This window comes from Thamnophis elegans, chromosome 2 (genome assembly GCF_009769535.1).
Source record: "Thamnophis elegans isolate rThaEle1 chromosome 2, rThaEle1.pri, whole genome shotgun sequence".
Taxonomy (NCBI): Eukaryota; Metazoa; Chordata; class Lepidosauria; order Squamata; family Colubridae; genus Thamnophis; species Thamnophis elegans.
This window is the reverse complement of record NC_045542.1, coordinates 5650634-5678462: the sequence shown is the minus strand read 5'-3', so window position 1 is coordinate 5678462 and position 27829 is coordinate 5650634. Positions and strand designations below refer to the sequence as shown.

Sequence of the window (27829 nt, the reverse complement as noted above, 5' to 3'; positions counted from 1 at the left end):
TCACAGCGTACTGTTTTCGTCGCACTGTGTTGACGTCACGTACGCGCTTTCGTCGAGCGCGCTTTAGTCTACCGCGGTTTTGTGGTGGAACCTCTTCTCTTACCCCCCTTTCTGGAATGTGTTCCTTTATTCCTGGAAAATTGCTGCCTTGTTATAATTTTCATACCAACTCCCCTTTCTGGCTACCTGAGAGACCGCCTCCTGCCACTTACCTCCCAACGACCAACAAGATCGCACAGGTTGGGCCTCCTCCGGATGCCGTCAACCAGACAATGCCGGCTGGTGAGTCTCCGGAGGAGGGCCTTCTCTGTTGCTGTGCCGGCCCTGTGGAACGATCTACCTGCAGAGATCCGGACCCTTACCACTCTCCCGGCCTTCCGTAACACCGTCAAGGCCTGGCTGTTCTGGCAGGCCTGGGGCTGTTGATTGATATCCAGCCCCGTTTAGATGGAATGGGTGATGTGAATTTTAATATTGTATTTTATTTTTATTCTATTTTTTAAAATTTTAAATGTTTCTTGTCTGTTGTGAGCCGCCCAGAGTCCGTATGGGAGTGGGCGGCATACAAATCCTAATAAACTTGAAACTTTCATGGTACTCATCCCTAAAAAAAAATGGGACCCTACTAGAAAAGTAGGCAGTGGCCGATTATCGGTTTTCAACAATTCCTTTTTGATTTGTGTGTGTGTGTGTGTGTATACACAAAAAGTTGACGCTACTCATATAGATTATTTTTCATGTAAGGCAGTTCTAGATCCAGATACATATGAGGCACAAGTATCTTTCAACCAAGCATTAGTTTGCAGCGCATTCTCAATGAATAACACAATAGATGGTGAAGTTTGATATAAATATAGCTTTACTTTAAGAAAGTTGGTATCCAGCTGTTGACGGATTTCAAATCCAGCGACAAATACAGCAAACCAGCCAGTTATCTATAGTAAAAATATTGTAGCATGTTTATGAAACAGAAATAAGTCATTATACCAAAGCAGAAGTCTAAATCCCTTGGGGAGAAGGCCCCAGACTCCCACTCTCTCAAAATGAACCCTATGTAGGTCTCCTCTGAGAAAGGACAACATTGCCTATTCTGAATCTTAAACAGGCTTAAGGAATTGAATTGAATTCTTTGTTTCGTTTAAACCTGGATCTTGCCCAAACCACTCTGGTTGGAGGAGGTTGTGCTTCTATCTATCCTCCCTTAACACAGCATTAAGGATTCCAATTATCAATTCAGTAGTTAGATAGTTCTGCCCAACTGCAGGCACCATATAAAAGCTGGATTCTATCAAAAAGTCCTATGTGTCACTCAGGAGTGTAACGGCAAGAAAACAAGTCACTCTAGAAAACAATGCGGCCAAAGATTGTCCCAGCCACAGAAGTTTGGTTTAAAAAGATATCAGATCACAGGATTAGCATTAGGACAATGGTTCAAAATAGACAACAAGATTGCAGCTGGCCTTAGAAGGATAAAGGTTTTATGGTTTTTTTACATACAAGCATTTAAAAAAAACACTAAAATAAAACAGTAAAAATATTTTTACAAACAATATACACGTTGGGGCTAGGGAGGATAAGAGTGCTTCACCAAGAAATCGATTAAAATATCCTCTTTCGCTTTAAATAGGAGTCTGCGTAGTGCCCTCCCAGGCCCTGAGAATGCTGGCCAATGTAGCTGCCTTCTGGACTAGGCTCTGGAGAGGGTAGCAGATGAGAAAAGGCTCGCTTTTGGCCTCCAATGGGAGTCTGCAAAAGAAGAACAAACATAGGAAGAAAAGAGAGAAGCAGGGCAGGGAAATAACAAGTTCAGGAGTGTTGGAATTCATTCCGGGTGTTTGTGTGCAGGGCAGTTTCTGCTGCCTGAAACACACAAACACAGGGATGCAAAAACATCGCACCAGAAACATCTTTCTGGCCTAACGGTCATAACTCACTATGCAGCCTCATGTAACAAGAACTATGTGAGCCAGTTACTCCCACACCTGCCCTTTCTCCCCCCTATGCTGTGCTGTAACTTTCTATTCCCCCTCTCCCCCTCCCAATGCCATGCAGCTTGTAACCTTCTGTTCCCCCTTTGCCCACCCTTTGCCATGATGTGATTTTCTATTGGTTTATTTGTAGAATGCTGTGAACTTTTCATTAGTTTACTTGTACCATGTGTGATTATATATGCCTTTTGATACACTCCTTTTTGATGACGCTGTGACTAACTTTTTCTAATAAAAGAGCCCTTCGATGATCATTCGAAGCTTTAGCTCATCCCGAGGAATTTCGTCTGGTGTTTTCCTTTTGATTAGGCAAGGACACATGAGCAGCCCACCAGTGTGGCGACAACGCCGCACAGGAGAACCTCCAAATTTCAGAATTCCTTTTGGATTGAATCATCTCACCTTTGTGTAGCTACTGTGGGAAGGGCTAGTTGGTCCTAACCCATGGACATTCTCTCCTGTGCCCATTGGTGGCATCCCGATAGCCTGAAAGATAAGGAAAGAATCAAACCATTATTCGATTTAATTTAAAGGTTTCTGACACCTTGCTCAGGTATATAAATTGGGGAGAGGGACATAGGTGCTACTGGAAAATGTCCCCCAAAAGAACCCTGGAGGCACACAAAAATTAGTAAACGTGTAGTCTGGATTCCAGCTATCACATACTCGGCCAAACTTTTCATTTCATTAAACAAATCTGAACATCAAATATTCCACTGGGTGAATACTTTCTTTTTTCTTTCTTTCTTACTACCGTATTTTTCGGAGCATAAGACGCACCTTTTTCCCTCAAAAAAGAGGGTGAAAAATCTGGGTGTGTCTTATACACTGAATGCAGCATTTTTGGGCTCCCGAAACCCCACCCCCCTTGTAAAAATGGACGTCCATAGCCTTTAGGCGGCTTCCAGAGTGCTCCTGGGGGCTGGGGAGAGCCGAGGTGGCGCAGTGGTTAAATGCAGCACTGCAGGCTACTTCAGCTGACTGCAGTTCTGCAGTAGGGCGGTTCAAATCTCACCGGCTCAGGGTTGACTCAGCCTTCCATTGTTCCGAGGTGGGTAAAATGAGGACCCGGATTGTTGTTGGGGGCAATATGCTGACTCTGTAAACCGCTTAGAGAGGGCTGAAAGCCCTATGAAGCGGTATATAAGTCTAACTGCTATTGCTATTGCTATTAAAAATGAGTGAAGAACAGGCTGTTTTTTGCTCATTCCCCCACCCCCCGGAGCACGCTATAAGCTTTCTAAAAGCTATGCCCGTCCTTTTTTTTGACAAAAAACTGGCCTGTTTTCTCAAAAAAACGGCTGTTTTTGCTCATTTTTGCCCCCCCGCCTGCCCCCAGGAACACTCTACAAGTCTCCTAAAGGCTATGCATGCCCTTTTCTTTGGACAAAAACGGGCCCATTTTCTTGAAAAACCTGCCGTTTTTGGGAGGTCTGCAGAGTGCAAAAACTTTTTTTAAAAAAATTTGCCTCTTCAAAATCTTGATGTGTCTTATACTCTGCTGTGTCTTATATTCCGAAAAATACACTATATCCCTTACTGGTGGTATCCGAAACTGTTTTTGTAAGATATCATGTCTCCCTGTCTTCAGGTTTAAACACAAAAACAAGCAGGCTGTTGTCAAACCAGGCAACTGGTGGCCAAACACTGAGTTGTCTAGAGAAAAAACTGGTATTGTCATAGAAGACGGAAACTCTGAGTGGTGGTCCTGATGTTTTGAAGTAACCTTGGAGCAATGCGCAAGCAACTGCAATATGATATTGAAAGCTATCCAAAGTTAATTTGTACACAAACTTCCAATTACTTTAATGATAAAAAAAAAATTACTTTGTTCAAGTGGCTTTGTCTAAGTCCAGCTTGAAGGCCACTTGTGAAATATGAGGTTGGAGACCCTGTATAGAATGGGGGCAATGGAGTTCCTAGATGGTTTTGCTCAAACCCAGGAGATGAGACCTGAAAGAGAAATTGGGTTGTGTTTTAGGTGCTTGCACGCAAACTGTCATATTTCAATATTTAGGAATTGTGCAAATGTAAACTTGTTGCTTTTCACTGACTGAAAGCAGAAATAGGCACTTGGCATCTGGATTTTACACCAACATTTTTATAGTTTCACTATGAAGTCTACATGTGATACTGTAGAACAGTGATGGCAAACCTTTTCCTTACAGCGAGGCAAAATTGCGCGCATGAGCGCTATCTTGCGTATGTGCCCACTCAATCTCCCCACCCACCTGCGCATGCGACACACACCCTCCCCCGCATGCACTCGTGATCCCTCCCCAGGCTCTGGAGGCTTTCCTGAAGCCTGGAGAGGGTGAAAATGGCCTCCCCTGGCCCTCCAAAAGGGCAAAAAATCAGCTGGCTGGCGCACGCATGTGCGCCGGAGCTGACGGCTGGCGTGCCACCAAATATAGCTCCACATGCCTCCTGTGGCACACGTGCCATAGGTTCACCATCACAGCTGTGGAAGATCAAAAAGTGGAACTTTCTTGGCATTTGCTGTGTTCCTGACCAATACGTTTCCAGTATATACCTTACAACTTTCCTTCTCACCCATTCTTTGCTCCTTCTCCGTTCTAGCTAATAATGGCTTCCTCTTAAATATTTCCTAAAATATATGCATAAATTGGTGATAGATCTATGCATATCACTGGCCAATACTGATGCTATTTTCCCCTCATATACATAATTGTACCATTTGGCTCCACAAGGAACAGGGGTAATGGACTGAATATCAAAAGTAGAAGGAACAGATACAAAAATTGGCAGCTTTTTAAGGAGCTCCCTAAAATCTGGTTGATTTTAATTACAGTTTTTATTCAACTAATGTTTACCTTTTGCTTCTTATGTGCAAATACGCTTTGCTGGGATGATGTCTCTCTGGCCTGGGGATATATTCGTGATACCAAGTCCTTTTGAAATAAGAGAGAATAGATCTTTTCAAGAACATTTTGCTACCGCCAAAGACAAATATGGTCCTGAAATATTCACTTAATATTTTATATGTTCACCAATGAAAAGCAAAAACCTATGCATGCCTACATGTCCGTCTGCCCCCCCCCCCCCCCCCCGTTTTCCAACTCTGATAATCACAAACAATTTACTAATACTCACAGGCTGATAGTCAAATGCAGAATTATCTTCTGATTGACTAGATGAGGGCAAGAGAAGATCAGACATGGATGCCTGTTGCATTCTGGGATTGGAAGCATTGCCAAGTGCACCGGTCTTTGGATTGAATGTTTTATTAGTTCCACCTGCAAGTAAAGTGAATATGCAGTAATAAGATTACAATCCCTTTAGATCAGTGTTTCTCAACCTTGGCAACTTGAAGATGCCCGGACTTCAACTCCCAGAATTCCCCAGCCAGCATTCGCAAATGTTATTAACTTAAGAACTGCAATGATTCACTTAACGACTGTGGCAGGAAAGATCATAAAATGGGGCAAAACTCACTTTAGCAACAAAACATTTGGGCTTAATTGTGGCCACAGGTTAAGGACTATCTGTACATGGTGTGGCAGTAAGAACTATCAAGTCACTACAGCCCCTCAAAAGCATGAGAAGGATGTATAACCGGAGAATGTAGAACAAAGGGGTTTCTGAGAAAGATGGTTTGAAATCTCTACCCGGTGGACCCTGCAATCCTGCTCAGTGGCGTATTCATTTCTTTCCTAGCTTCATCATATGCAATTAGTTCAATATCTTAGGTAATTGTAGTATCACAATGTTTGTGAATCTGTTCTCTAAAGTGTAAACCAATTTCCTCCCAGCTTTAAAAAATCTGCACATCCTATTAATTTAGCAATCCAAATAAAATATGTACCCATTTGTTAAAGAACTTCTGAATTATGCTATGATCCCAATTTCTGAGATACCATTCCTGAAATCATTCTTCAGCAGAAAAATCTTTAGTTTTTAATCCTTTAAGTTGTTTAACATTGTTTATGTAGGAGAGCATAAGGCATTCAGAGTCAGTGGATGACCAGAGTGGCATATAAACCTAGTAAAATAAGTAAACTAAAAAAGTTATATAATCCCGAATTTAGCAAAGAAAGCTAGGATGGGAGGATGACAGCTAAGGAATAAATAGAAAAACAGAGAATAAACACAAACCCATGTTTGAAAGTATTATTCCAGAACAGTCTTTTCCCACTTGCATCCTTCAAAAATTGGGAACTGCAACATCCGAAGTTCCCATCTATTTTTTTTAAAATATTGGCCAAACAGGATTTTAGTTGGGGAGCAAATGTTTTCTCTTGGTTTCCCTCCCTGCCAATCACTGCTTACCTCCAATCTTATTTCTAGGGAGAAGACTGTGCAGATTTAGATATGGATTGAGTGGAATCTTGAAGTCTTTTGGTGGCTCTCCCAGGAGAGAAACCTGAAAGGAAAACTGCAATAGTCACAATTTCCAGGAAGTAGCAACACATAAAATCTCCAAATTCTTAGTAATTAAACGAACAAAAAAACCTAGGTAGTTATCTTTCATTCCAGCTCTATAAATTGTACCATGAAAGTAGTTATTTTGCATTCACTCAGATTTTAATGTCTGCAAATATCATGACTAATTGTGCTGGGGGACTTCAGCCTGCCATCTCTAGGCGAACACTCTGACGGGGCTCAGGAGTTCATGGCTTCCATGACAACCATGGACTTGACCCAAGTAGTTCAGGGTCCGACTCATAGAGCGGGACACACGCTCGACCTCGTATTTCTCTTGATCTTGAATTAAGGGGAATAGAGATCTTGCCCTTGTCATGGTCAGATCACTCCTTGCTGAAGCTTGACTTTGGGAAGCCACTCCCCCATTGCAGGGAGGTGGAACCGATTAAGTGGTTCCGCCCCAGGCGCCTGATGGACCTGCTGGGATTTCAGAAGGAGCTTGGAGTGATACCTGACTCCCTTGCCCGCAATCCGGCAGAATCCTTGGTCGCCGCCTGGAATACTACGGCGACTGAGGCGCTGGATCGGATTGCGCCTTTGCGGCCTCTCCGCAGCAGTGGATCCAGGAGGGCACCTTGGTTTACCGAGCAACTCCGGGAGATGAAGTGCCAAAAGAGATGCCTAGAGCAACGCTGGAGGGCTAGTAACTCCGAATCCGACAGAACACTATTAAGAGCCTTTATTAGGACTTATTTAGTGGTGATACGGGTGGCAAAATGTGCACGTTTTTCCGCTCTTATTGCGTCTTTTCTGTAAGCCGCCCGGAGACCTCCGGGATTGGGCGGCCTATAAATCCATTAAATACAATAAATACAATACAATAACTATAAAATCAAAACAAAACAAAGAATCCTTAATGAAAATAGATCTGCAAGGAAAGGGGAGCATTAGCCAGTGCACCGGGCAAAGAGTTCTGTCACAAAAAATAAGAGTTTCTTGTCTGTCCTACTTCTAAATGACTACAGTAAATAATGATAAAATTATGCCATTAAATAAATGTTCAGATTTTCAGTAATATAGACAGGTGTTGAATATTAAACTTGGTGGCCCTACTTACATTAGCTAACTGAGGACCCTGAGGACCACTGTCTGCTCCGTTATCAGAGGGCTTCTGAAGCCCACTGATCATAGATCCCAAAATGGAGGTAGTGAGACCCTGTAGGCCAGGTAAAGTCAGGGGAGGAGCCTGGGTCCCCATCGCAGCATTCTCCCTCTCCATTGCCAATGGTCCCAAGAAAGAGGGCAAGGACAAGTTTGCAGAAGGCAAGATAGTAGATTTCACAGTTCCTGGGGAAACATCCGCTGGCACAGAACCACCTGGGAAAACATGAATCCAGTAAAGAGTATATTCCAAATGATAGCTATGAGAATTAGAGAGCAGGGCTAAGACATCAGTCTACTTACTGAACAAATGATCACCATTTGAGGGGCAGCATTTTAAGGAGCATTTAATAGCAAATCCTGATATTGACTTTATAAACAACTTTAGAAATAGGGGCCTCACACAGGTTATTCATGAATTCTTGCCAATACAAATAATAGTAATGGAAGTAATAGAAAAACCTTAGTTCTATATCCACATATAAAAGTATATTTTTAGTCATAATCTGTTCACCTGCTGCAGTGACGTGTGGTGAGGTTTATGGCTGGTGAGGCAGTCCTCTCCCCCGACACCCCACTGACTAAAGCATTTTCTTTCGCCCGCCTGTGCTCGCAGCAGCCTGCTGGGCTGCCGCGAGCTCAGGCGGGCGAAAGAAAGTGCTGTAGTCAGTGGGGTCTCGCGGGAGAGGAGAGAATGCCTGAGCATTGCATTTATTAAAGAAAAAAGAAAAGAAGGAAATTTGAAGGAAAAGAGGGAGCGTGGGGTGGAGGGCATCAGAAACAGAGAAAGAGAGGAGGAAGAGTGAGCGCGACGCTGCAGCTTTAAACAGAATGAGTTGAAGCCTCTAAACAATGCGCCCTCTATTATGAGGCAGGAGAACTGCGTGCCTCAACTACCTCGGGAGTTTTTTAGGCTTTTAACCCTCGCTTAACTCTGCTCGAGCGCCTAAAAAGTCAGACTAGATGAGGCGTGCAGTTCTCCTGCCTAATAGTAGAGGGAGCTTTTTAGAGGCTTTTTTAAACAGGCAGTCATTCACGGCGTGGCAGCCGCTAGCTAGCCTAACCTCAGCACTCGCCTTTTCCCGTTTGCATTTTTTTTCCTTTTCATGATTGACAGTGGTGAGGCTGTGCCTCCCCTGCCTCCCCTGACTGCACGTCACTGACCTGCTGTACTTTAAGGCTAAAAAAGTCACCTAAATTTGTGTTTGTATTCATAGTCTATTCAGCACAATATTCTTTTTCAGACAGTCGGGAGACAGAAAGGGCAGGAATTTACAGAACTATAACATTCTATAGAACTCCCACCAATAGAACTTTCACCAAGTTTCTGAGAAGAGCAGCAAAAACTGTACTGAAATCCAGGGCAAAATCAAAACAAAAGTATCAATTTCCATCTGAAGGGCAACCTACCATTATCTAGTCAACTCAAATAAGTCTCTTCACTTAAGCAAGTGAAAAGTTAACTTGAGTGAGAAAACGAACCATTCCAACATCTTGCTATGAGGCTGCAGGAATCTTCTGCAATCTATATCTTTGTTTATGAAGAATCCAAGAAAACCTCCATGTCTACTGCTTAAAGCCTGTGTACAGATTGGAAGCTTTTTTTAATAGGACAACTACAACTAAGAACTTACTTGAGGACATCTCTCCTAATAACTGATTTCCAGCCTGAGAAGCTGGAGGGTTTGACATTCCCATAGTATTGTGCTGCAAGGAACCATGAGGAGACTCTCCCAAGATTCCAGGTTTCTGCAAAAAAGACAGAGGTTTCAACAATTGAGATTACCGTACATGCATACATGCATTAAAAATCACACAAAACCAAACTGTAAGCCTGCCAGAAGCAGCGAATGTCAAAGCAAGGTAATGCCAAAAATGAACTAAACAGAAAGAAATATAGCCATGCATACTTCAAGTGACTTGGGATGGTCTACGAGAGAGACAGAAATTGGATCCTGTAAACTTACGTACCATGTAAAACATCTGGCAGAGGAGTGCTAATATGTTGCTACAAGTTTTGAAAAAAACAATACTTGGAGGAAGGAAGTGTCCTGATGACTTTAATATCTCCATTTAAAATTTTAACCCCTTTGTGGAGGGAAAGACCTTGACTGAGTTTAGCTGCCACAAACAGTCTAAATTGCAGTATTTAAACAGGATGTAAACAGGCAAGATTCCACAGTACAAGTGGTTAGTTTAGTATCTCAATTTGTTCACTACTTTGAAGGGTTAAACTGCAGTACCATTTTTTGACAGGTACAATTGACATTTCAAAGTTAGTTCCAAAAATTCTGATTGCCATTTCCTTCCATTGCTATAATAATAAGTGCGTTCTATCTCAAAACCAAACTGTAAAGCTGAATCTAGATCCTAAGGAAGCTAGAATATTAAGAAAAACACAGGGATGCATCTTGAATCCAATCCCATTAAATATGATACTATCCAGAGGCTCTTAAAAATAGAAATGTATTAAAGAGGTCTGATATTTTTGTCTGAAATTAAGAACAACCTCTCATTCCTTAAGAATGGGGGAGGGGAGATACTACATTTTTCTGAAATAGCAATCCATGAAGAATATTTGTGTGTGTGTGTGTGTTGTATTTGTGCTGATAAATAAATAAAGGGAGACTAGTATAGATCTATTTCAAGCTATTTAGCTCTCATCAGCTAGCCATACCCTTCCTGGGATTAGAACCTGTGCTAATGAGAGCTGATGAGAGCTAAATAGCTTGAAATAGATCTATACTAGTCTCCCTTTATTTATTTATCAGCACAAATACAACACAAATGTAACAAAGGCAACAGTAAAAATATTGGGTTTCTGTCTGGATGGTGTCTTGTGACGAGCCGATGGACAGAGAATGGAAGCAGTGGACTTCCTCCCATATTTGGGCATATCAGGGGTTGTAACTCTAAATTACATATATATAGAGAGAGATCTAACTTATATATCTATATCTATATGGCTGATAACGGATAAGAGCCTGTGGCCTAATGGCTAAGATCTCTACCTAGTATGTAATATAGCCCAGGTTCAAATCCCAGTAAGGGTATGGCTAGCTGATGAGAGCTAAATAGCTTGAAATAGCTCTATACTAGTCTCCCTTTATTTATTTATCAGCACAAATACAAATATATATATAAAGTTAGATCTCTTATTTATACAAATCTTTATGGTTTATATAATGTACAATGTTTCACTGGTTCAGTTAGATGATAGGATAAAATCTATTATCTCCGGAATCACAAAGTACACAATTTTGACTACACAAAGCTGCGCTCAAAGAGATACACAGGTAATAAAGTAAGCCTACATACTGCATTAAGATGTTCTTAGCATCCTTTGCTTTTTGAGGATCCATAATGGGCTTGTATTAAAGACATACACAAAGTTATGGCAAGAAAGCATGCTAGTTACTTAATACTACGTTAAACATTAAATTCCTAGGCTACACGCTCTGAAATTAAAAGTTCAGTAACACACTGTACGTCTTCTGCATTGAGGCCACGGTATGAGAAAGACTGGAAAATGGTCACTGCAGTGCACCTTCCACTGAGCACAAACACTACACACATCTGCACACAATCAGCATATTTCCACACAGACCAAGCCTCGCACTCACATGGAATATGGTCTGGTTTTCCTTGTTCTGCAGGAGCTGTGCCCAGACCTGGTTTTGGACTAAGAGCAAGTTTCCAAGAAATGCCTTCTGGAGCAGAAAGCACAGAAAGTCCAAAAATAAGAAATTTAGAAATAACTAAAAGCTAGAAAAGCTATTGAGAAAGAGATAATTAGAAAGCAAAGCTTACAATGCAACTTTTTTCTATTTTCATATATGCCAGTGCCTAAGGACATTTCGATCACTACATGCAATACTGCAAACTGTTGTATTTTACACTAATAGCAAAACTTAGTTGCAGCTGCTGAACATACAACTAGATTGCTTTAACTTGAAAGACTATAAAATTTGGTTTTACACACACACATACACACAGAACACACTTCCACCTACAAAAGTAACTCTTGAGAAAGAACTGAATCATACATTTGCACGAGCACTTTAGAACAAGGTATTCTGGGCCTCATTTTTTAAAATGTGAACAGTGAGATAAGCAGGTATGTACAGCAACCATTCTGTGACCAAAAAAAATTAACATTTTTTCCTACTTGTACCCTTGGAGAACAAGTCACCTGCTGTGCTTGTGTTTGATTCTGGAGTGCCAGCTGAAGTTGAGCTGTGAAGAGAGCTGGGTTGGTTAGAAGGGATACCGCTGGTGGTGCGCCAAGGATTCCTGAAAGAAAATCAATACAGTTTATTTCATCCTATTAGGAAAAATGGCAAGGCAACCTACCAATATTGTAAAAAATATAAGCAAATTTTGAAATTCTTAAGTCATTGGAGGCTCATAATATCTTATCGAGTTTGGCTTTTGATTTACTGAATTTGAATGCCTCCTCCCTCCAAAAAAGTTTCTCTTAATGTTATTGCTTGATAGTGTTGGCACATTCACATTGGGTAGCCTTACGACGAGTTTTAGTAATAGTTTGGCTTTGCCTAATAAAAATGAGAAATGTATACATTCGAAGAATGTCTTAATCTACTGAGTAAGTCTAGGAAGGACTGAAATGCTTCACAAAAGTGCTGTATGGCATAACCCATACAGCACTTTGTTTTTCTAAGCCATATTACTGGTTAGCTTAAAACAGGGGTGTCAAACTCAAGGACTGTGGGCCAGATTCAGCCCACATGGTGCTTAGATCTGGCCCATGGACCACCCTGAAAACAGTGAAGGACCGGACCATGGTGCTTCTTCCAGCGAAAATGGAGCTCCCCCCGAGCTTCGTTTCCCCTGGCAAAGGGCTGCAGGAGGCAGTCGCAGCTGAAAACAGATGTCCATCTGGCCACTCCCCCTGGCCACACACACACTTGCCCCCCCCCCCCAGTTCAAACACAACCCTGATGCGGCCCTCAACGAAATCGAGTTTGACACCCCTGGCTTAGAACATCAGAAACCAAGCCTAGCTGATAAGTCCTAAGTATTTATGCCATACTGATTTTTCTAATTCAGATAGTGAGAGGAAATCAAGCTTTATCAATGGAATTATAGGCTGGAAGCTTATAAATATCACATAGGCCAAGTTCCTAAGTAGCTTTCAGACTCAGAATTCTTTAACTGAACTTGCCTTGCTTTCCTCCAATGGCTCCATGAAGTAGGGGGTTGAGTAAGAGTTGGAGAGACGAAGGATTCCCCAAGCTGTTCAGAATCTGAAGAAGATTGGGTTCGGGTAGAAGCCCTTTACCACGGTTAAGTGCCTGAAAAAGATAACAGCAGAATCAAAAAGGTATCTGGATTCTTTGGCAGAGAAAGAAATGTGCATTCATAGCTCTTATAGGCAGGAAGAAAGCATCCATGTGCAAGCTGAAGATTTAATTATTGCAGCAATGTGATGCATTAGTCAATCTTTTGGGTTATTTTAATCGACGAAAAAACTTCTAGTTCCTGCAAGATGCATTTTGTGTTACCTCTTGAGGGGTGGCAGGAAATATGGCTATCATTATCAAAATACTTGATAATACAGGTGACATCAATAAAGAGTTGATCATGACTAAAAGGCAACTGATGAAAATATGAGTGTTTGTTAATAATGAAAATGAAGAGGCCTGTGGTATTCACCAAGATGCAGAGCTTGTTCCAGGCCAAAATAAAATTATTAAAATAAGAAAAGCATATGACATATGGCATTGATTAGCAAGAGACAAATTATATACAGAATCAGGACTGCAAGCTGAGACTTACTGTTGCTTGGGCAGCTATCAGAGCAGCTAGCATACTTCGTCCAGCTGGGCCCGGAGCACAGAAAGAGACTCTGATATGGTTCCCAGCAAGTAGAAAGCCATCGGTAGCCTGCTGAACCATCTCTGCTATCTCAGCTGACTCATATTCCAGGACTGCAAAGCCTTTCAGCTGCCCATCCTGACCACATGCCAGCTGTATGAAAAGGGGGGGGGGGGGGGGAGAAACAGCACTATGAAAATGACCTAGTTACTTATGTTATGTTTTTAATGGAATCAGCAAGTCTTCCTGAATTAGATGGGAGAAATAAGCGGGCTGACTTCACATATCTCATTAAGCTATAATATTGTTCATATTGCTTTGTTTTTGGCTGAGCACACTGTTTGCACCCAGCCAAAGGATCAGACAGTTGAATATAAATATAATCAATATAAATATCAAAGACACATGTTCTGAAAAATGGAGGCTAGAGAGATAAGAGCTCCAGACTTTCCTGGCTTAATGTCCTTTGGGTGCTGTAACTGACTTTGTCCTCATTGCAAAAGTCTCTAGTGTAATCAAAACATTCCCCAGAAGACATATATTTTGTTTAAATAAAATATTAAGCAAAATATTGCAAGGAAATGAAATTGCATCTGAGCTAGAGTGTCTTTCACCCTTTTCAATCCTGTTTTGTTAAACCTTTGCTTCTGAAATTACACAAGGACTGTAACTAAATTAAGTGCTGTGTCAACAGAAGCATTATGCACATAAAAGAAATGCTCATCTTTTTGTATGTAAGTGTCTAAGGAAAACCTTCAACCGTTTCTTATTGAACATTCATATCAAGAAATAATGCAATCAACATGTTTTGTATATCGTTCAAATAAACAATGTGGCTTCTTTCATTCTGGCTCATGTATATGACATGTAACCCATGGTTTATGACATAACATGTAGGTTCATCCCTAGTCTGGTTATTCATGTAGCAGATATTGTCCATATTGTTATTATTAGGTGGCCATAAAGGTAACGCCAATAACATCATCTGTTCAAAAGTTGTTTGGCAAACATAAACCAATTAGAGGGAAACAAAGCTGCAGAATCCATGCAAAAATGAATCTATTTAAGGATTAATTTCTAACTCTACTGTTTAGTGAAATTCTTGAAACGGAGAAGCAAATGCTAAGAATTGGAAGGTCTAAGGAATGATAATTTCTACAGTCACTCAATTATGCTTCTATGAAATATCCCCATCTATTAATATGTGCCTCTCTTGTCCATATACCAATATACTGTTGGATCACAAGAAGCCTGTGATTTTTGGGCTCCTTTTAACAATGAAAAACATGTCAGTGCTGAGATATAGGTGGGGATTTTGGGGTGGGAATCTTTAAATTATATCAGGCCCATTTTAGTGTTATTCTATATATGTGCATTTGATTAAATTATGTGCCATCAAGCCATTGTCAATTCTTACTGACCAAATAGGTAGATTTTCTCCATGAAAATTATGTATACCCTGTTTCCCTGAAAATAAGACCTCCCTGGATAATAAGCCCAATCGGGCTTTTGAGTACATGCGCTAAAATAAGCCCTCCCCAAAAATATTGCAACACAGCAGCAGCCATGAGGTGACTACATTCGCCGCCTCCTGCACCTCAACAATAATAAGACCTCCCCGAAATAAGGCCAAGTGCTTATTTTGGGGGTCAAAAGAAAATAAGACCCTGTCTTATTTTGGGGGAAACACGGTATTTCTTTGTTGATTCTTGAACATAGTGCTGCCAAAATCTGATAAATAGCAATAGCAATAGCAGTTAGACTTATATACCGCCTCATAGGGCTTTCAGCCCTCTCTAAGCGGTTTACAGAGTCAGCATATTGCCCCCAACAACAATCCGGGTCCTCATTTTACCCACCTCGGAAGGATGGAAGGCTGAGTCAACCCTGAGCCGGTGAGATTTGAACAGCCGAACTGCAGAACTGCAGTCAGCTGAAGTAGCCTGCAGTGCTGCATTTAACCACTGCGCCACCTCGGCTCAAAAGCCTGATTGGGCTTATTATCCAGGGAGGTCTTATTTTCAGGGAAACAGGGTATACATAATTTTCATGGAGAAAATCTACCTATTTGGCCACTAAGAACTGACAATGGCTTGATGGCATATAATTTAATCGTACAGCAATGAACGTTTCCACAAACGGCAAGAAAGAAGTTTGTAAACATTCAGTTCTCACCAATTTTATAGTAAAGAGACTTTCAATTATTGAGAAATGCACATTTTCTTTTAAGCTTAGAAAATTCCAGATGTTTAAGGAATTAGGACAAGGAGAAGAAGCTAGCTTCCTTGTTGGACAGGGTGTACATTCTGTTGCATTCATAAGAGCAATCCATATTTAATTACAGCTTGACAAGGGATAAGCAACATAATTTAGAAACTTGGGAAAAGGAACCTGCATAGGGAGCATCATTTAGTCATGTAGAGTTGTTGGGATGCTACATAATTACCAGAAAAGCAGCCCCCCCACAACTAAGATCCTTACCTGGCAGAATGTTGGAGGACAGATGGCGGAGAAGGTCTGCTTTAGTTCTTCAAGATCATTGTAACCGTGGGGCAATTTATCTACACAGAGGCATTTTGAGTGGATAAGGTCTAGAGTCAACTGGTTGACATCTATCCAATGAACATACAGAGTCCGCGTTCCCAGCTGCTTGCCCAACAGGTCAGACTTTGCTCTGGCTGCCGAATCCTTTTTCATGTATTCCACAAAACCGTAACCTTTCGAGTGTCCCCTTTTCTCACTGTACACCAAGAAGCAACGCTCTAAGTTCCCAAACGGCCGGACCAGGTCTTCAAACTGTTGCTGCGTATAAAGGTGGGGCAGATTGGCAATGCACAAGAGGGCATCTGTGGGTTGTAGCTGCACTGTGATTTCCTTGTCTCGCAGGGTGCTCAAGTGAAATTTCTTAATGGCCGATTCTGCCTGTTCCCCGTTCAGTAAGGTGACGAAAGCTACAAGAAAGGGAGGACGTGAAGGCAACTGGCAAAACGCTCCACAGCAAACATACATAATAAGCAAAGCTCTCTTGAAGATTTCTGACAGAACGTTTACGCAATTATAAACAAATGGTCTTGCTCAACTAGTCAAGAGAGAAAAAAAATCACTTTGTGTTTCCATAGTGTCTGGACAATAAATACTTTCACAAAGTCATCAAGCGTGGCTGATTTTTCTTTTCTTTTACTTTCCTCCCCCTAGTTCTTTATTTACACTTCTCCGTGATAACGAAAGGGAGGGTAGGTAGTGTAAGGATCCAGATACTGTCAGGTTCATTTCAAGAAGACAATTATGTTAAGAGAACTTTCATCTGCCGCCATTTTGTCAACTCGGACTGTAGCCTTGTTATTTTGTAAGATAAACGAACACTAACAACATATATCAGCTGTCAGCATTGTAGTAAGCTGGGCATGGATCTTTAAAGATTGCTTTCTTTTCTTCTCTCGTAGCATTTTATATTTCCCTAATTCTCAAAGGAGAAGAACGACACTGTATAAGAGGATCTGGGTTTTTTTTTTAATTCACAAGACTTCAAATTCTTCACTTCCTACAAGTTATTCTATCAAAGGCCTTTTTGATGTAAGCATATTTTTCCTCTATTGTTTATCATTATACATGGGGCTGCCCTTGAAGAGTGTTCGAAGACTTCAGCTAGTCCAGAATGCAGCCGCACGAGCGATTGTGGGTGCACCTAGGTACACCCACGTTACACCTATCCTCCGCGAGCTGCACTGGCTTCCCATTGGTCTCCGAACATGCTTCAAAGTGCTAGTCGTTACTTTTAAAGCCCTACATGGCATCGGACTTGGTTACCTGAGAGACCGCCTCCTGCCAATTACCCCCCAAAGACCGATTAGATCGCACAGACTAGGCCTTCTCCGGATTCCATCTGCCAGCCAATGTCGGCTGGCGACACCCCGGGGGAGGTCCTTCTCTGTTGCAGCTCCGGCCCTCTGGAACGAGCTCCCCATTGAGATCCGGACCCACACTACCCGTCCGGCCTTCCGCAAAGCGACTAAGACCTGGCTGTTCCGGCAGGCCTGGGGCTGTTGAGTTGTCCAGCCCCACTTCAGGTGTGTGACTGTTGTGTAATTTTAAACTGTTCTTTTATTTTATTTTTATATCCCCCCCTCCCTTTTATTGTAAGCCGCCCTGAGTCTCTTTTGAGAGTGGGCGGCATACAAAATTTAATAAATAATAAATAAAAATAATAAATATTATACTGGATTTTAAAGGCACTTGAAAGCAAAAAGTCTCAAGGATCATGAAAATGCACTAAGACAAGGCTGTGCTCATCTTTCTGTGCCCTTTTCAGTAATGTATTTGCCATATTAAATATATCCAAAATACATTTCTAATACAACATTTTGTTTTCTATATAAGTATGTATGTTGTTATTTTGGGAAGAAAATATTCATCAAGCAATTTTCAATCCATCTATAGGAAGGCAAAAACCGGGCTCTTTTAGAATGCTAACCTCAGAAACTGCATCTTAATGCAATGCAAGCAGCTGTGAGCTACTAATAGCTTGTTCCTACCCTATATCTCAATAAAGCATTAATCAGTTAATGCTCTTTACATCCGAGTAAAACTTTCTATCAGGAAAGGCATGCTTTCATGCTTTACACTGATCTAACTAATATATTGATGCAATGAAATAACTCAGCTTCAGAGAGGAAGAACAGTGCTTTCTAAATTTAGTGATAAAAACTCATACAGAATACAAAATAACTTTATCACCATCACCCCATTTTAGGAAGGGCTTAGCAGACAATATTTAAAAATGCTCTTCCACTACCATTCACTTATTTCTAACATAACGTAAGTGCTCTTAAAACCATCTAGTGTAAATATTACCTAGAAAAGTTATTTAATCTGTGAATATTTTCTATGGAAAAACTGGAAGGGTTTTATTTACCAAGAGTAGGGTATTCTGCCTTAGGGTGGAAAGATCCAGATATATTATTCATGACATTCCAACCCTCAATTCATAGCAAAGTACTTTATAAATACAATTTTACTCACCTGTTCCTTTGTATTTGTCCACAAAGCAATACTTAAGTGTGTAATCACTCAAAAGATCATGAATTTCCTGCATAAAATTAACAAAATAAATCATATTGAGGCAAAAACATAAAATTGTTTTTTTTTCAATCAAATGACTTCCTGTCATCACTCCACTCCCTTTTCAATAGTCTATAGAACAATGCCAAGTCAGAGCACTATTGCTAACATATTTATAGTAAATGTTAGAGAAAGATATCCATAATTTTGGCAGAAATTATGTGAAAGCATAATCAGTACTTTGAACAATTATTTCCAAATACATACAGATTTGAATAAACAATGATTAGCAAAGCACAGGGAGTCAGGGAGTCATAAATGTGTTAATCATCTCTTGTTAAAGAGAGCACTCACCCAGGATAATTTAAAAAAAAAAACTATTTGGAACAAAGTTGAAATTTGTGCATTTTACGACTGACTCAGCCATCAAATATACATTTGTTTTTAGGATTCATAATGTTTGAAGCAAATAAACGTAATATTAAAGTAGTTATTTTAATTATTGTATTACTGTATTTTTCGGAATATAAAACTCACCTCCCCCCCCACAAAAAAAAGAGGGTGAAAATCCTCTTGCCAGCTTTGAGTAGGCAAAAAATTCCAGCATTTAAAGCAGACTCCAAGCCAAGGTAATCTATATTTTGCACCAAAGAGGAATTTTTTAAAAAAAAAAAAAAACTTACATCACTACAAATTAAGTGTGTACAGTATTCCCAATATTTTTTTATTTTCCCACCCAGAGATTCCCTGGTCAATATCAACATAGTTTAGTTTACTTGCCCTTTTCCAACATGTCAAGGCAGACATATACAGAATTCTGCATAAATTACAGAAGGATATTCCGCGCTATAAAAATTCTTATCAAATTATATTCACTTCATCTTTTTGGTACCCTGTCTCCAAACCAATATTTGGAAGTTTAAATAAATTATCTTGGCTTTAACCAAGCATATAGGGGAGTTACCTGTTTCACATCTATTCACTGTTTTGTCTCAATACTTGAATTTTGCTACTTCATTATTTAGCAAGATGGCTTTGATCAGGCATTGTTTTTTCACTGTGTTTTTCACCTGTTTTGGCTGCCAGAGACACTGCAGGCCAGTCCTTTGCTATTTCCAGGCCAGCACCACGGGCCACATTTAAGCACCCCATGAGCCGGATTTGGCCCGCAGGCCTTGAGTTTTACACCCCTTATCTATACTAATGACTTTTTTGAGAATTTCAGACTGAAACCTCTGCGTTAGATATTAAGCATTGGATCTTCTGGCACAAATCACAGCCCAAACTACGCCTTTCCTCTTATTCTGAAAAGATCAGAACCATTCTTTAGAAGCCAACAGTGGAGACTGCTGGGATTATGGGATGGAGAGAAATGGATATACTTGTAGTGGTTTGATGACTGCCAGCCGGAGGCAGGCTTTGAGGAACAGGAGGTCTCTGTTCTGACCTAGGCTTCCCGGAGAAAGTATAAATCACACTCTTAGTCCCAAAAAACCCTCTTTATTTATACGGCTGTGAATTATGGTCATTCACAGCCTGTAATGATTCACAAATAGTCTATGAAGAATCCCACAGATGTCTGCTCAAGTTGCTACAGTCTTTCAGGGTAATGTTGAAAAGCACGCACCTTTATCTCCCTTGAAACACTGTCAGAGACCTAATTGCCAATTAGTTTTGCAAGGCCAAACTTAGCACAGAGTCAAACAGAACTGTTAACTTCTCAGAGCTTGAACCATCTGCAAAGGCTCATCTCCATTTGCTCCTCTTTTATGTCTTGGGGGGGGGGGGAGCAATCATCTCCAAGCCTTACTCCTGAGTCGCCCCTTTTTTCTCAATTGTTCTTGCCTTGTTCTTGGGAGCAGGCTCACACTATTCTTCTGCCTTGCTGATGTCAGACTCCGGAGGCAGCACATCACTACCAGATGGCCCTGGCCCCCTTCTCTGCCTCAGGCGCAGAGCCCTCGTCCAAGCCTTCCCCAGACTTCAGGACTGGCCCATGTTCCTCCCCAACCTCCTTGCTGTCCGACTCTGCTGCCGGCTCTGCAGGCCGCCGGTGGACCACAACAGTCTCAGAGCCAGATACAGAGCCGGGCCCATCTATTCATGTTCAGGCGGAGAGACAGCTATTTTCGGGGCCTGAGCTCAGCGAGGAGGAGGAACAGCTGGGCCCTGTCCCAGATGTGCAAAGAAGTGAGGGGAGGAGAGCAACACAGGCCAGCTATCCAGGAAAACAAGGAGACGTTAACAAGCCCCTTGTATTCCTGCCTTTCCAAATAAAAGGGGGTTTATCTTATAGCAATTAGACTTATATACCGCTTCATAGGGCTTTCAGCCCTCTCTAAGCGGTTTACAGAGTCAGCATATCGCCCCCACAGTCTGGGTCCTCATTTCACCCACCTCGGAAGGATGGAAGGCTGAGTCAACCTTGAGCCGGTGAGATTAGAACCGCTGAACTGCAGATAGCAGTCAGCTGAAGTGGCCTGCAGTACTGCACCCTAACCACTGCGCCACCTCAGCACTGTGAGTGTTTGGGCTGCCCAGATTTAGAGATATCTTCACGAGTAGGCTGTTGAGTGGGGCTCGTGAAGGCTGGGTCAGAACAATACTATACTTGACCAAACGGGTTCATTTTATCTGTGAGCAATATGTTTAATTAGTTCTCATAATATTTTCAGATTACAATTTTGTTATCACTTCTAAATATTTGCTCTATAAACTGCAGGTTTTGTGTCCGGTGGTACACATAATTAAAATCAAGATATGGTAACATCAAAGAGCTGTAATATCACAATTTCTCATCTTTCTGGTGACTGAATAGCTTGAACCTTGAAAAAACTAACAAGAGCCTATTATTAATTTGCCAAAGAAAACCTAGAACCCAAACATTACATTTCCACCTGTAGTTATAACCTTCAAATGTTGAAATCTAGAAAATCTGTCAAGTCCTATGACAGTATCTGGACTAATAACGAACAGCCCAAACTAATAACTAGACTGCATGAAGAAGAATTAATGCTTTATTTAGAAAAGAAAGACATGCTTTCAATTACACAAATGCAGATTAAACAAGGATAGCTATCCTAAGTGCTATTCTGAAAGAAAAGATAAATATAATAAATAAATTAATAAATAAGCTTAACCCCCAGCGAGGGGGGGGGAGGGAGGTGGGAAAGGATGACGTCAGTCTCATACTAGCGCCCCCATTGGTCCTGGAGTTCCCCGCCCAACTCGCGGGCAGCCGTTAGATGGGTTGCCCAATGAGAAGCTTGAGTGTGAATTAACCACTTCACGGCAGTGGTCTCCAACCTTGGCAACTTTTCCTGGTGCCCTACAACTGATCTAGTATGCAATCTACCTCAGGTTAAGTAAATATTTGTACATTAGAGGGGTTTTTTTACAACAGAGGAGGAAAAAAAACTAGTGTTCTGGGCAGCCACATATTAATTTCAGTATAAAGGCCTCTCTAAGAGAGGGAAACAGAGTTCATCCAAAAGGAACAGAAAAGGAAAGTTACAGTCTTAATGCTCTACAGTATGTTAATATACCAAACGCCATTCCAATCATTGATAAACTGCATTTCAATGGCAATCAACTGCAATCTCCCTCTTCACCAAAGAAAAAGATCCAAATATTAGGAGATTAAGCAACAACACTGGAAGTATCCTGCAGGGTTCTAGTATCCCATCCTTCAAATAAACATAACAGTCATGGTTTATTTTGCAGAATGATAAACATTACCATAGTGGCTCAGTGATTAGAATACAGTATTGCAGGCTAATTCAGCTCACTGCCAGGATTTCAATCCTAACTGGCTGAGGGTTGACTCAGCTTTCCAGTCTTCTGAGGTCAATAAAATGAGGACCCAGATTATTGGGGGCAATATGCTGACTCTGTAAATTGCAGAGAGAATTGTAAAGCACTAGGAAGCGGTATATAAGTCTAAGTGCTATTGCTATTGTCCCTCAGCCAACTTGGCTTGGTTTTTGCAATTATGCATGTAATAATGAGAATCTTACTGGAATTTACAACTTTTTAAAACATATGAACCTGAATGACATAACTTCAGAATGATAGAAATTCCTTCTTTTTGTTTTTCAGTACACAGACTACTATCTAATAACAGCTTTCCTGGATTTCTGGAATGTTTTATAAAGTAGCAGTAATGTCATGCTAAAGAAAAAAAAATCTGGAAATTTTCTACTATACCCAGTGTATAAATTATTGATTACCAGTAGTCCTCAATTTATAACCATTTGTTTAGAGTTTGAGTTTGAGTTTCATTTTATTTATATGCCGCCCTATTCCCTGCGGGACTCAGGGCGGCGCACAAACCCAAGGAGGGGAAGGGAAAAACACAAAAACTACAAAAATACAGGGCATTTAAAAACAACCAACAGTCACACGATTCGAGAGGGGAAGGGAACTCATTGACCCCAGGCCTGCTGACACAACCAGCCCCAGGTTTTAACGGCTTTTCGGAAGGCCTGGAGAGAGGTGAGGGTCCGAATCTCTGCGGGGAGTTCGTTCAAAAGGGCCGGAGCCGCCACAGAGAAGGCCCTCCCCCGTGTAGTAGCCAGATGACATTGGCTGGTAGACGGAACCCGGAGGAGGCCTGCTCTGTGTGATCTAATGGGTCTTTGGGAAAAGACCCATTTAGAGAAAAAGTGACTTATGACTGTCACACTTACAGCCATTGAAGCATTCCTATAGCCACTTGATCAAAATTCATGGCAACTGGCATGTTTTTATGATGGTTGCAGCGTCCTGAGGTCATGTGATTACCTTTTGTGACCTTCCAATAATCAAAGTCAATGGGGAAGCCAGATTCACTTAACAGCCATATTACTAACTTAACACCTGCAGTGATTCACTTAACTGTGGCAGAAAGGATGTAAAATGAGGCAAAACTCACAACTGTCTTGCTTAGCAACAAAAAATTGGGGCTCAATTGTGGTCATAAGTCAAGGTCTACCCGTGCTACTGGTAGGATTGACTGAATGACTATATTTTACTAGATGATTCTATGGATCATAAAATCAAGACCTTATATCAACATGTCCTGCCATTATTAGATGTTTCTTTGGAACATGGAAGAAATCTCTTCCCCAAGAAAGGCTACACTTATTGTCTCCTTAACATGTTTTAAATGAGAAACATGGGATTTTGAGTTATGTTCATCTGTACTTTGCTAGGTCTTGGACAGATTTCAATTTGTTTGATCACCAGTTATCTTAGCTTTAAGCACACACGATTGCGTTAGCATTTTTCAAATGCTTATTATTTGATGGAAAAGATAAATTATCCTGCCTCATGTGGATATTTTCCAGATATTTGGGCTTCAACATGATGACCATCTTCCTGTAGGCTGTGATCTCTTCTAAGGAGGGAAATTCTAGGTTTGCTAATCTTTAAGCCAGTTTGCCTAACCATATTTTACTGACTGAAATACAGTTGATAACTTCTTAATATTCCCTAAGTCATAAACCATAAATCACTGCCTGGATTCACATATATTATAAACCCAAACCAAACAAGCCATATTATTATCAGGATACATAAAAAGGGGTTATAAATTTGTTCTTGTTTGACAAGGTTGGGGCCACCCTTTTGATCTCAACGGTTCCCATGATGTCCTAGCACTTGGCATTACAATTTCAGTTCAATGAAAGGACTAGGAATCTTCTGACACAACTGATCTCAAGAGTCTTTCTATTTGTTTCTCAATCAATCTGTTTCTTACAACTCTAAGGCATACAATATTTGGTTATGACTGTCCTTATATAGGCTTTCAACTCTCCTTAGTTGAAAAGGGGGAAAAAAAGTTGTTAAAGGTAAAATTTTAACTGGCTGCTTGTGAGAATTCCACATAAATTGTATATTGAAATGTATAACCAAACATAAGTTATTAAAAGAGCACATCCATTTTATTTCCTGGCCATCGAAACACCACTTAAATTCTCTGGTTCTTTGTCAAAACGATCTGCTATAAATGTACTGCTTCCTTCTACACTATTCTATTTACCTTATTCTCTGTATGATTTTCTACTACTGTGTAATAAGTACTTTCACGTTTCATGTCTTTTGTTAAGATTGTCGCAACTGGTTTTATTGTACATACAGAAAAGCCTTCAGCAACATACAATATAGTGTGTTGCACAAGCACTTGTCTAGTAAATTCTTTACTTCCTTTTGTTTCTGATTTAACTTCACTGTATGATCTCAGCTCATTCAAGTATCTATGAAAAGCAGTGCAGTACATTTCTCTACCACTCTCTGGACTGCAGCAGTTAAACAGGTATGCTAAAACTATAGTCTATTGTTACCTTAAAAGCCAGCAGATTTATTATTTCAGAGTTACATGGACAAAAGGTCACACAGAAGATACATCACACGTTATTTAAGAGATAGAGAGCCATAGAAAAGAAGAGAGAACTGGAAAAAACAAAAAACAAATACTAAGTATAATGAAGCAGCCATGGCTCTGAGTGGGTGTGTCACAGTTCATTTACAAAGTTCAACTAGATATAAAAGTGAGCAATATAGTTGCAATCACTGATCAGTGATTATTAGTAACTATAATTATAATCGAGTTTTGATTAATTCATATGTTTAGACTCTCAAATGCCATAATCAATACATGTTGCACTGAACCATTCACAAATTTGCGTAGATATGTTTGCATGCATGCAGTAATTCAAGCCTGATCTGCAAACAGACCATCATATTGGAAAGAGCTGGGAAATTGATGGATCTAAGATTTGTGGATCACTGATTTTTATCATTGACACCTCAAGTACATGAAGCACCAAACAGCTTTTATTAAAACCAAACTGAAAAGAAAGCAGGACGCACGCACATTACATCCCCCGCCATGCCCAAGTAAACCCAGTATGATAAAAGCAACACACACACATTTGCAACATGCTAAGAGGTAGTTTGCGTAGATATGTTTGCATGCATGCAGCAATTCAAGCCTGATCTGCAAACAGACCATCATATTGGAAAGAACTAGGAAATTGAGGGATCTAAGATTTGTGGATCACTGATTTTATCATTTGACACCTCAAGTACATGAAACACTAAATAGCTTTTATTAAAACCAAACTGAAAAGAAAGCAGGAAAGCAACACGCACACATTTGCAACATGCTAAGAGGTAGTTTGTGTAGATATGTTTGCATGCATGAAGCAATTCAAGCCTGATCTGCAAACAGACCATCATATTGGAAAGAGCTAGGAAATTGATGGATCGAAGATTTGTGGATCACTGATTTTTATCATTTGACACCTCAAGCACATGAAACACTAAATAGCTTTTATTAAAACCAAACTGAAAAGCAGGACACATACACATTACATCCCTGCCATGCCCCGTATGATAAAAGCAACACACACACACACACATTTGCAACATGCTAAGAGGTAGTTTGGGTAGATATGTTTGCATGCATGCAGCAATTCAAGCCTGATCTGCAAACAGACCATCATATTGGAAAGAACTAGGAAATTGATGGATCTAAGATTTGTGGATCACTGATTTTTATCATTTGACACCTCAAGCACATGAAACACTAAATAGCTTTTATTAAAACCAAACTGAAAAGCAGGACACATACACATTACATCCCCCGCCATGCCCCGTATGATAAAAGCAACACACACACACACATTTGCAACATGCTAAGAGGTAGTTTGGGTAGATATGTTTGCATGCATGCAGCAATTCAAGCCTGATCTGCAAACAGACCATCATATTGGAAAGAACTAGGAAACGGATGGATCTAAGATTTGTGGATCACTGATTTTATCATTTGACACCTCAAGTACATGAAACACTAAATAGCTTTTATTAAAACCAAACTGAAAAGAAAGCAGGAAAGCAACACGCACACATTTGCAACATGCTAAGAGGTAGTTTGCGTAGATATGTTTGCATGCATGCAGCAATTCAAGCCTGATCTGCAAACAGACCATCATATTGGAAAGAGCTAGGAAATTGATGGATCTAAGATTTGTGGATCACTGATTTTTATCATTTTACACCTCAAGCACATGAAACACTAAATAGCTTTTATTAAAACCAAACTGAAAAGCAGGACACATACACATTACATCCCCCGCCATGCCCCGTATGATAAAAGCAACACACACACACACATTTGCAACATGCTAAGAGGTAGTTTGGGTAGATATGTTTGCATGCATGCAGCAATTCAAGCCTGATCTGCAAACAGACCATCATATTGGAAAGAACTAGGAAATTGATGGATCTAAGATTTGTGGATCACTGATTTTTATCATTTGACACCTCAAGTACATGAAACACTAAATAGCTTTTATTAAAACCAAACTGAAGAGAAAGCAGGAAAGCAACACGCACACATTTGCAACATACTAAGAGGTAGTTTGGGTAGATATGTTTGCATGCATGCAGCAATTCAAGCCTGATCTGCAAAGAGACCATCATATTGGAAAGAACTAGGAAATGGATGGAGCTAAGATTTGTGGATCACTGATTTTTATCATTTGACACCTCAAGTACGTGAAACACCAAATAGCTTTTATTAAAACCAAACTGAAAAGAAAGCAGGAAAGCAACACGCACACATTTGCAACATGCTAAGAAGAGGTAAATGCATTTAATTTTTCAAAGACCAGACCCCCTGCCTTATCAGAAGCTGGAAGTTAAATACAGTAAATTGAGTTGAGAGATCACGAAAACTGCTCCTGAGAAATAAGGGAGAGACGCAAAGGAGGAGGAAAAAATGTGTATTTTGTTTTCCGACAGTACGTGGCCACGGGAATCGGTGCCGTTTGCTTCCTTATTTTCCCACCTGCTCGTTGGCTCGGTTCCCTCTCTCTAACATCCCTCCGCCACGCCTAAAAACCCACCTTCCCTTCGGTTACCTGGTTGGCGACGTCGGCAGGCAGCCCGCGGATGAGCACCTTGCGTCGGTTACGGAATTGCCGGGCGCTGCTTTCCAGGCGGCTTGTTATTTCGCTCGGGTTCAAGGGCCGCAATACCTCTTCAGGGGCGTTGGCCGAGCCTGGCTCTGGGCCTGGGAGCGACCCCGAAGAGGCGGCTGCCTCATCGACCACCTCGCCAAAAGCCGCCACCGCCGCCATCTTGGGAAGCAACTGCCCCCCCCCTTTCCAGCTCCGCCACCTCATAAGCTTAACCCCCCCCCCAGCGAGGGGAGGGAGGTGGGAAAGGATGACGTCAGTCTCATACCAGCGCCCCCATTGGTTCCTGGAGTTCCACGCCCAACTCGCGGGCAGCCGTTAGATGGGTTGCCCAATGAGAAGCTTGAGTGTGAATTAACCACTTCACGGCAGTGGGTCTCCAACCTTGGCAACTTTTAAGTGGACTTCAACTCCCAGAGTTCCTGGGAGTTCCTC

General features: G+C 41.0%; 1 protein-coding gene across 1 annotated transcript; it reads right to left on the bottom strand.

Moving 5' to 3' along the window:
* Positions 1-836: 836 nt before the first annotated feature.
* Positions 837-27609, bottom strand: RAVER1 (ribonucleoprotein, PTB binding 1). Its single transcript, XM_032210283.1, has 14 exons — positions 27338-27609; positions 18393-18459; positions 15855-16324; positions 13335-13526; positions 12721-12850; positions 11728-11828; positions 9170-9284; positions 7492-7751; positions 6279-6372; positions 5103-5245; positions 4823-4900; positions 3816-3941; positions 2391-2474; positions 837-1746 (listed from the first exon to the last, which is right to left on the bottom strand). Exons 1-14 carry the CDS (start codon positions 27599-27601, stop codon positions 1600-1602), a joined length of 2271 nt encoding a protein of 756 aa, XP_032066174.1. The 5' UTR covers positions 27602-27609; the 3' UTR covers positions 837-1599.
* Positions 27610-27829: the final 220 nt, after the last annotated feature.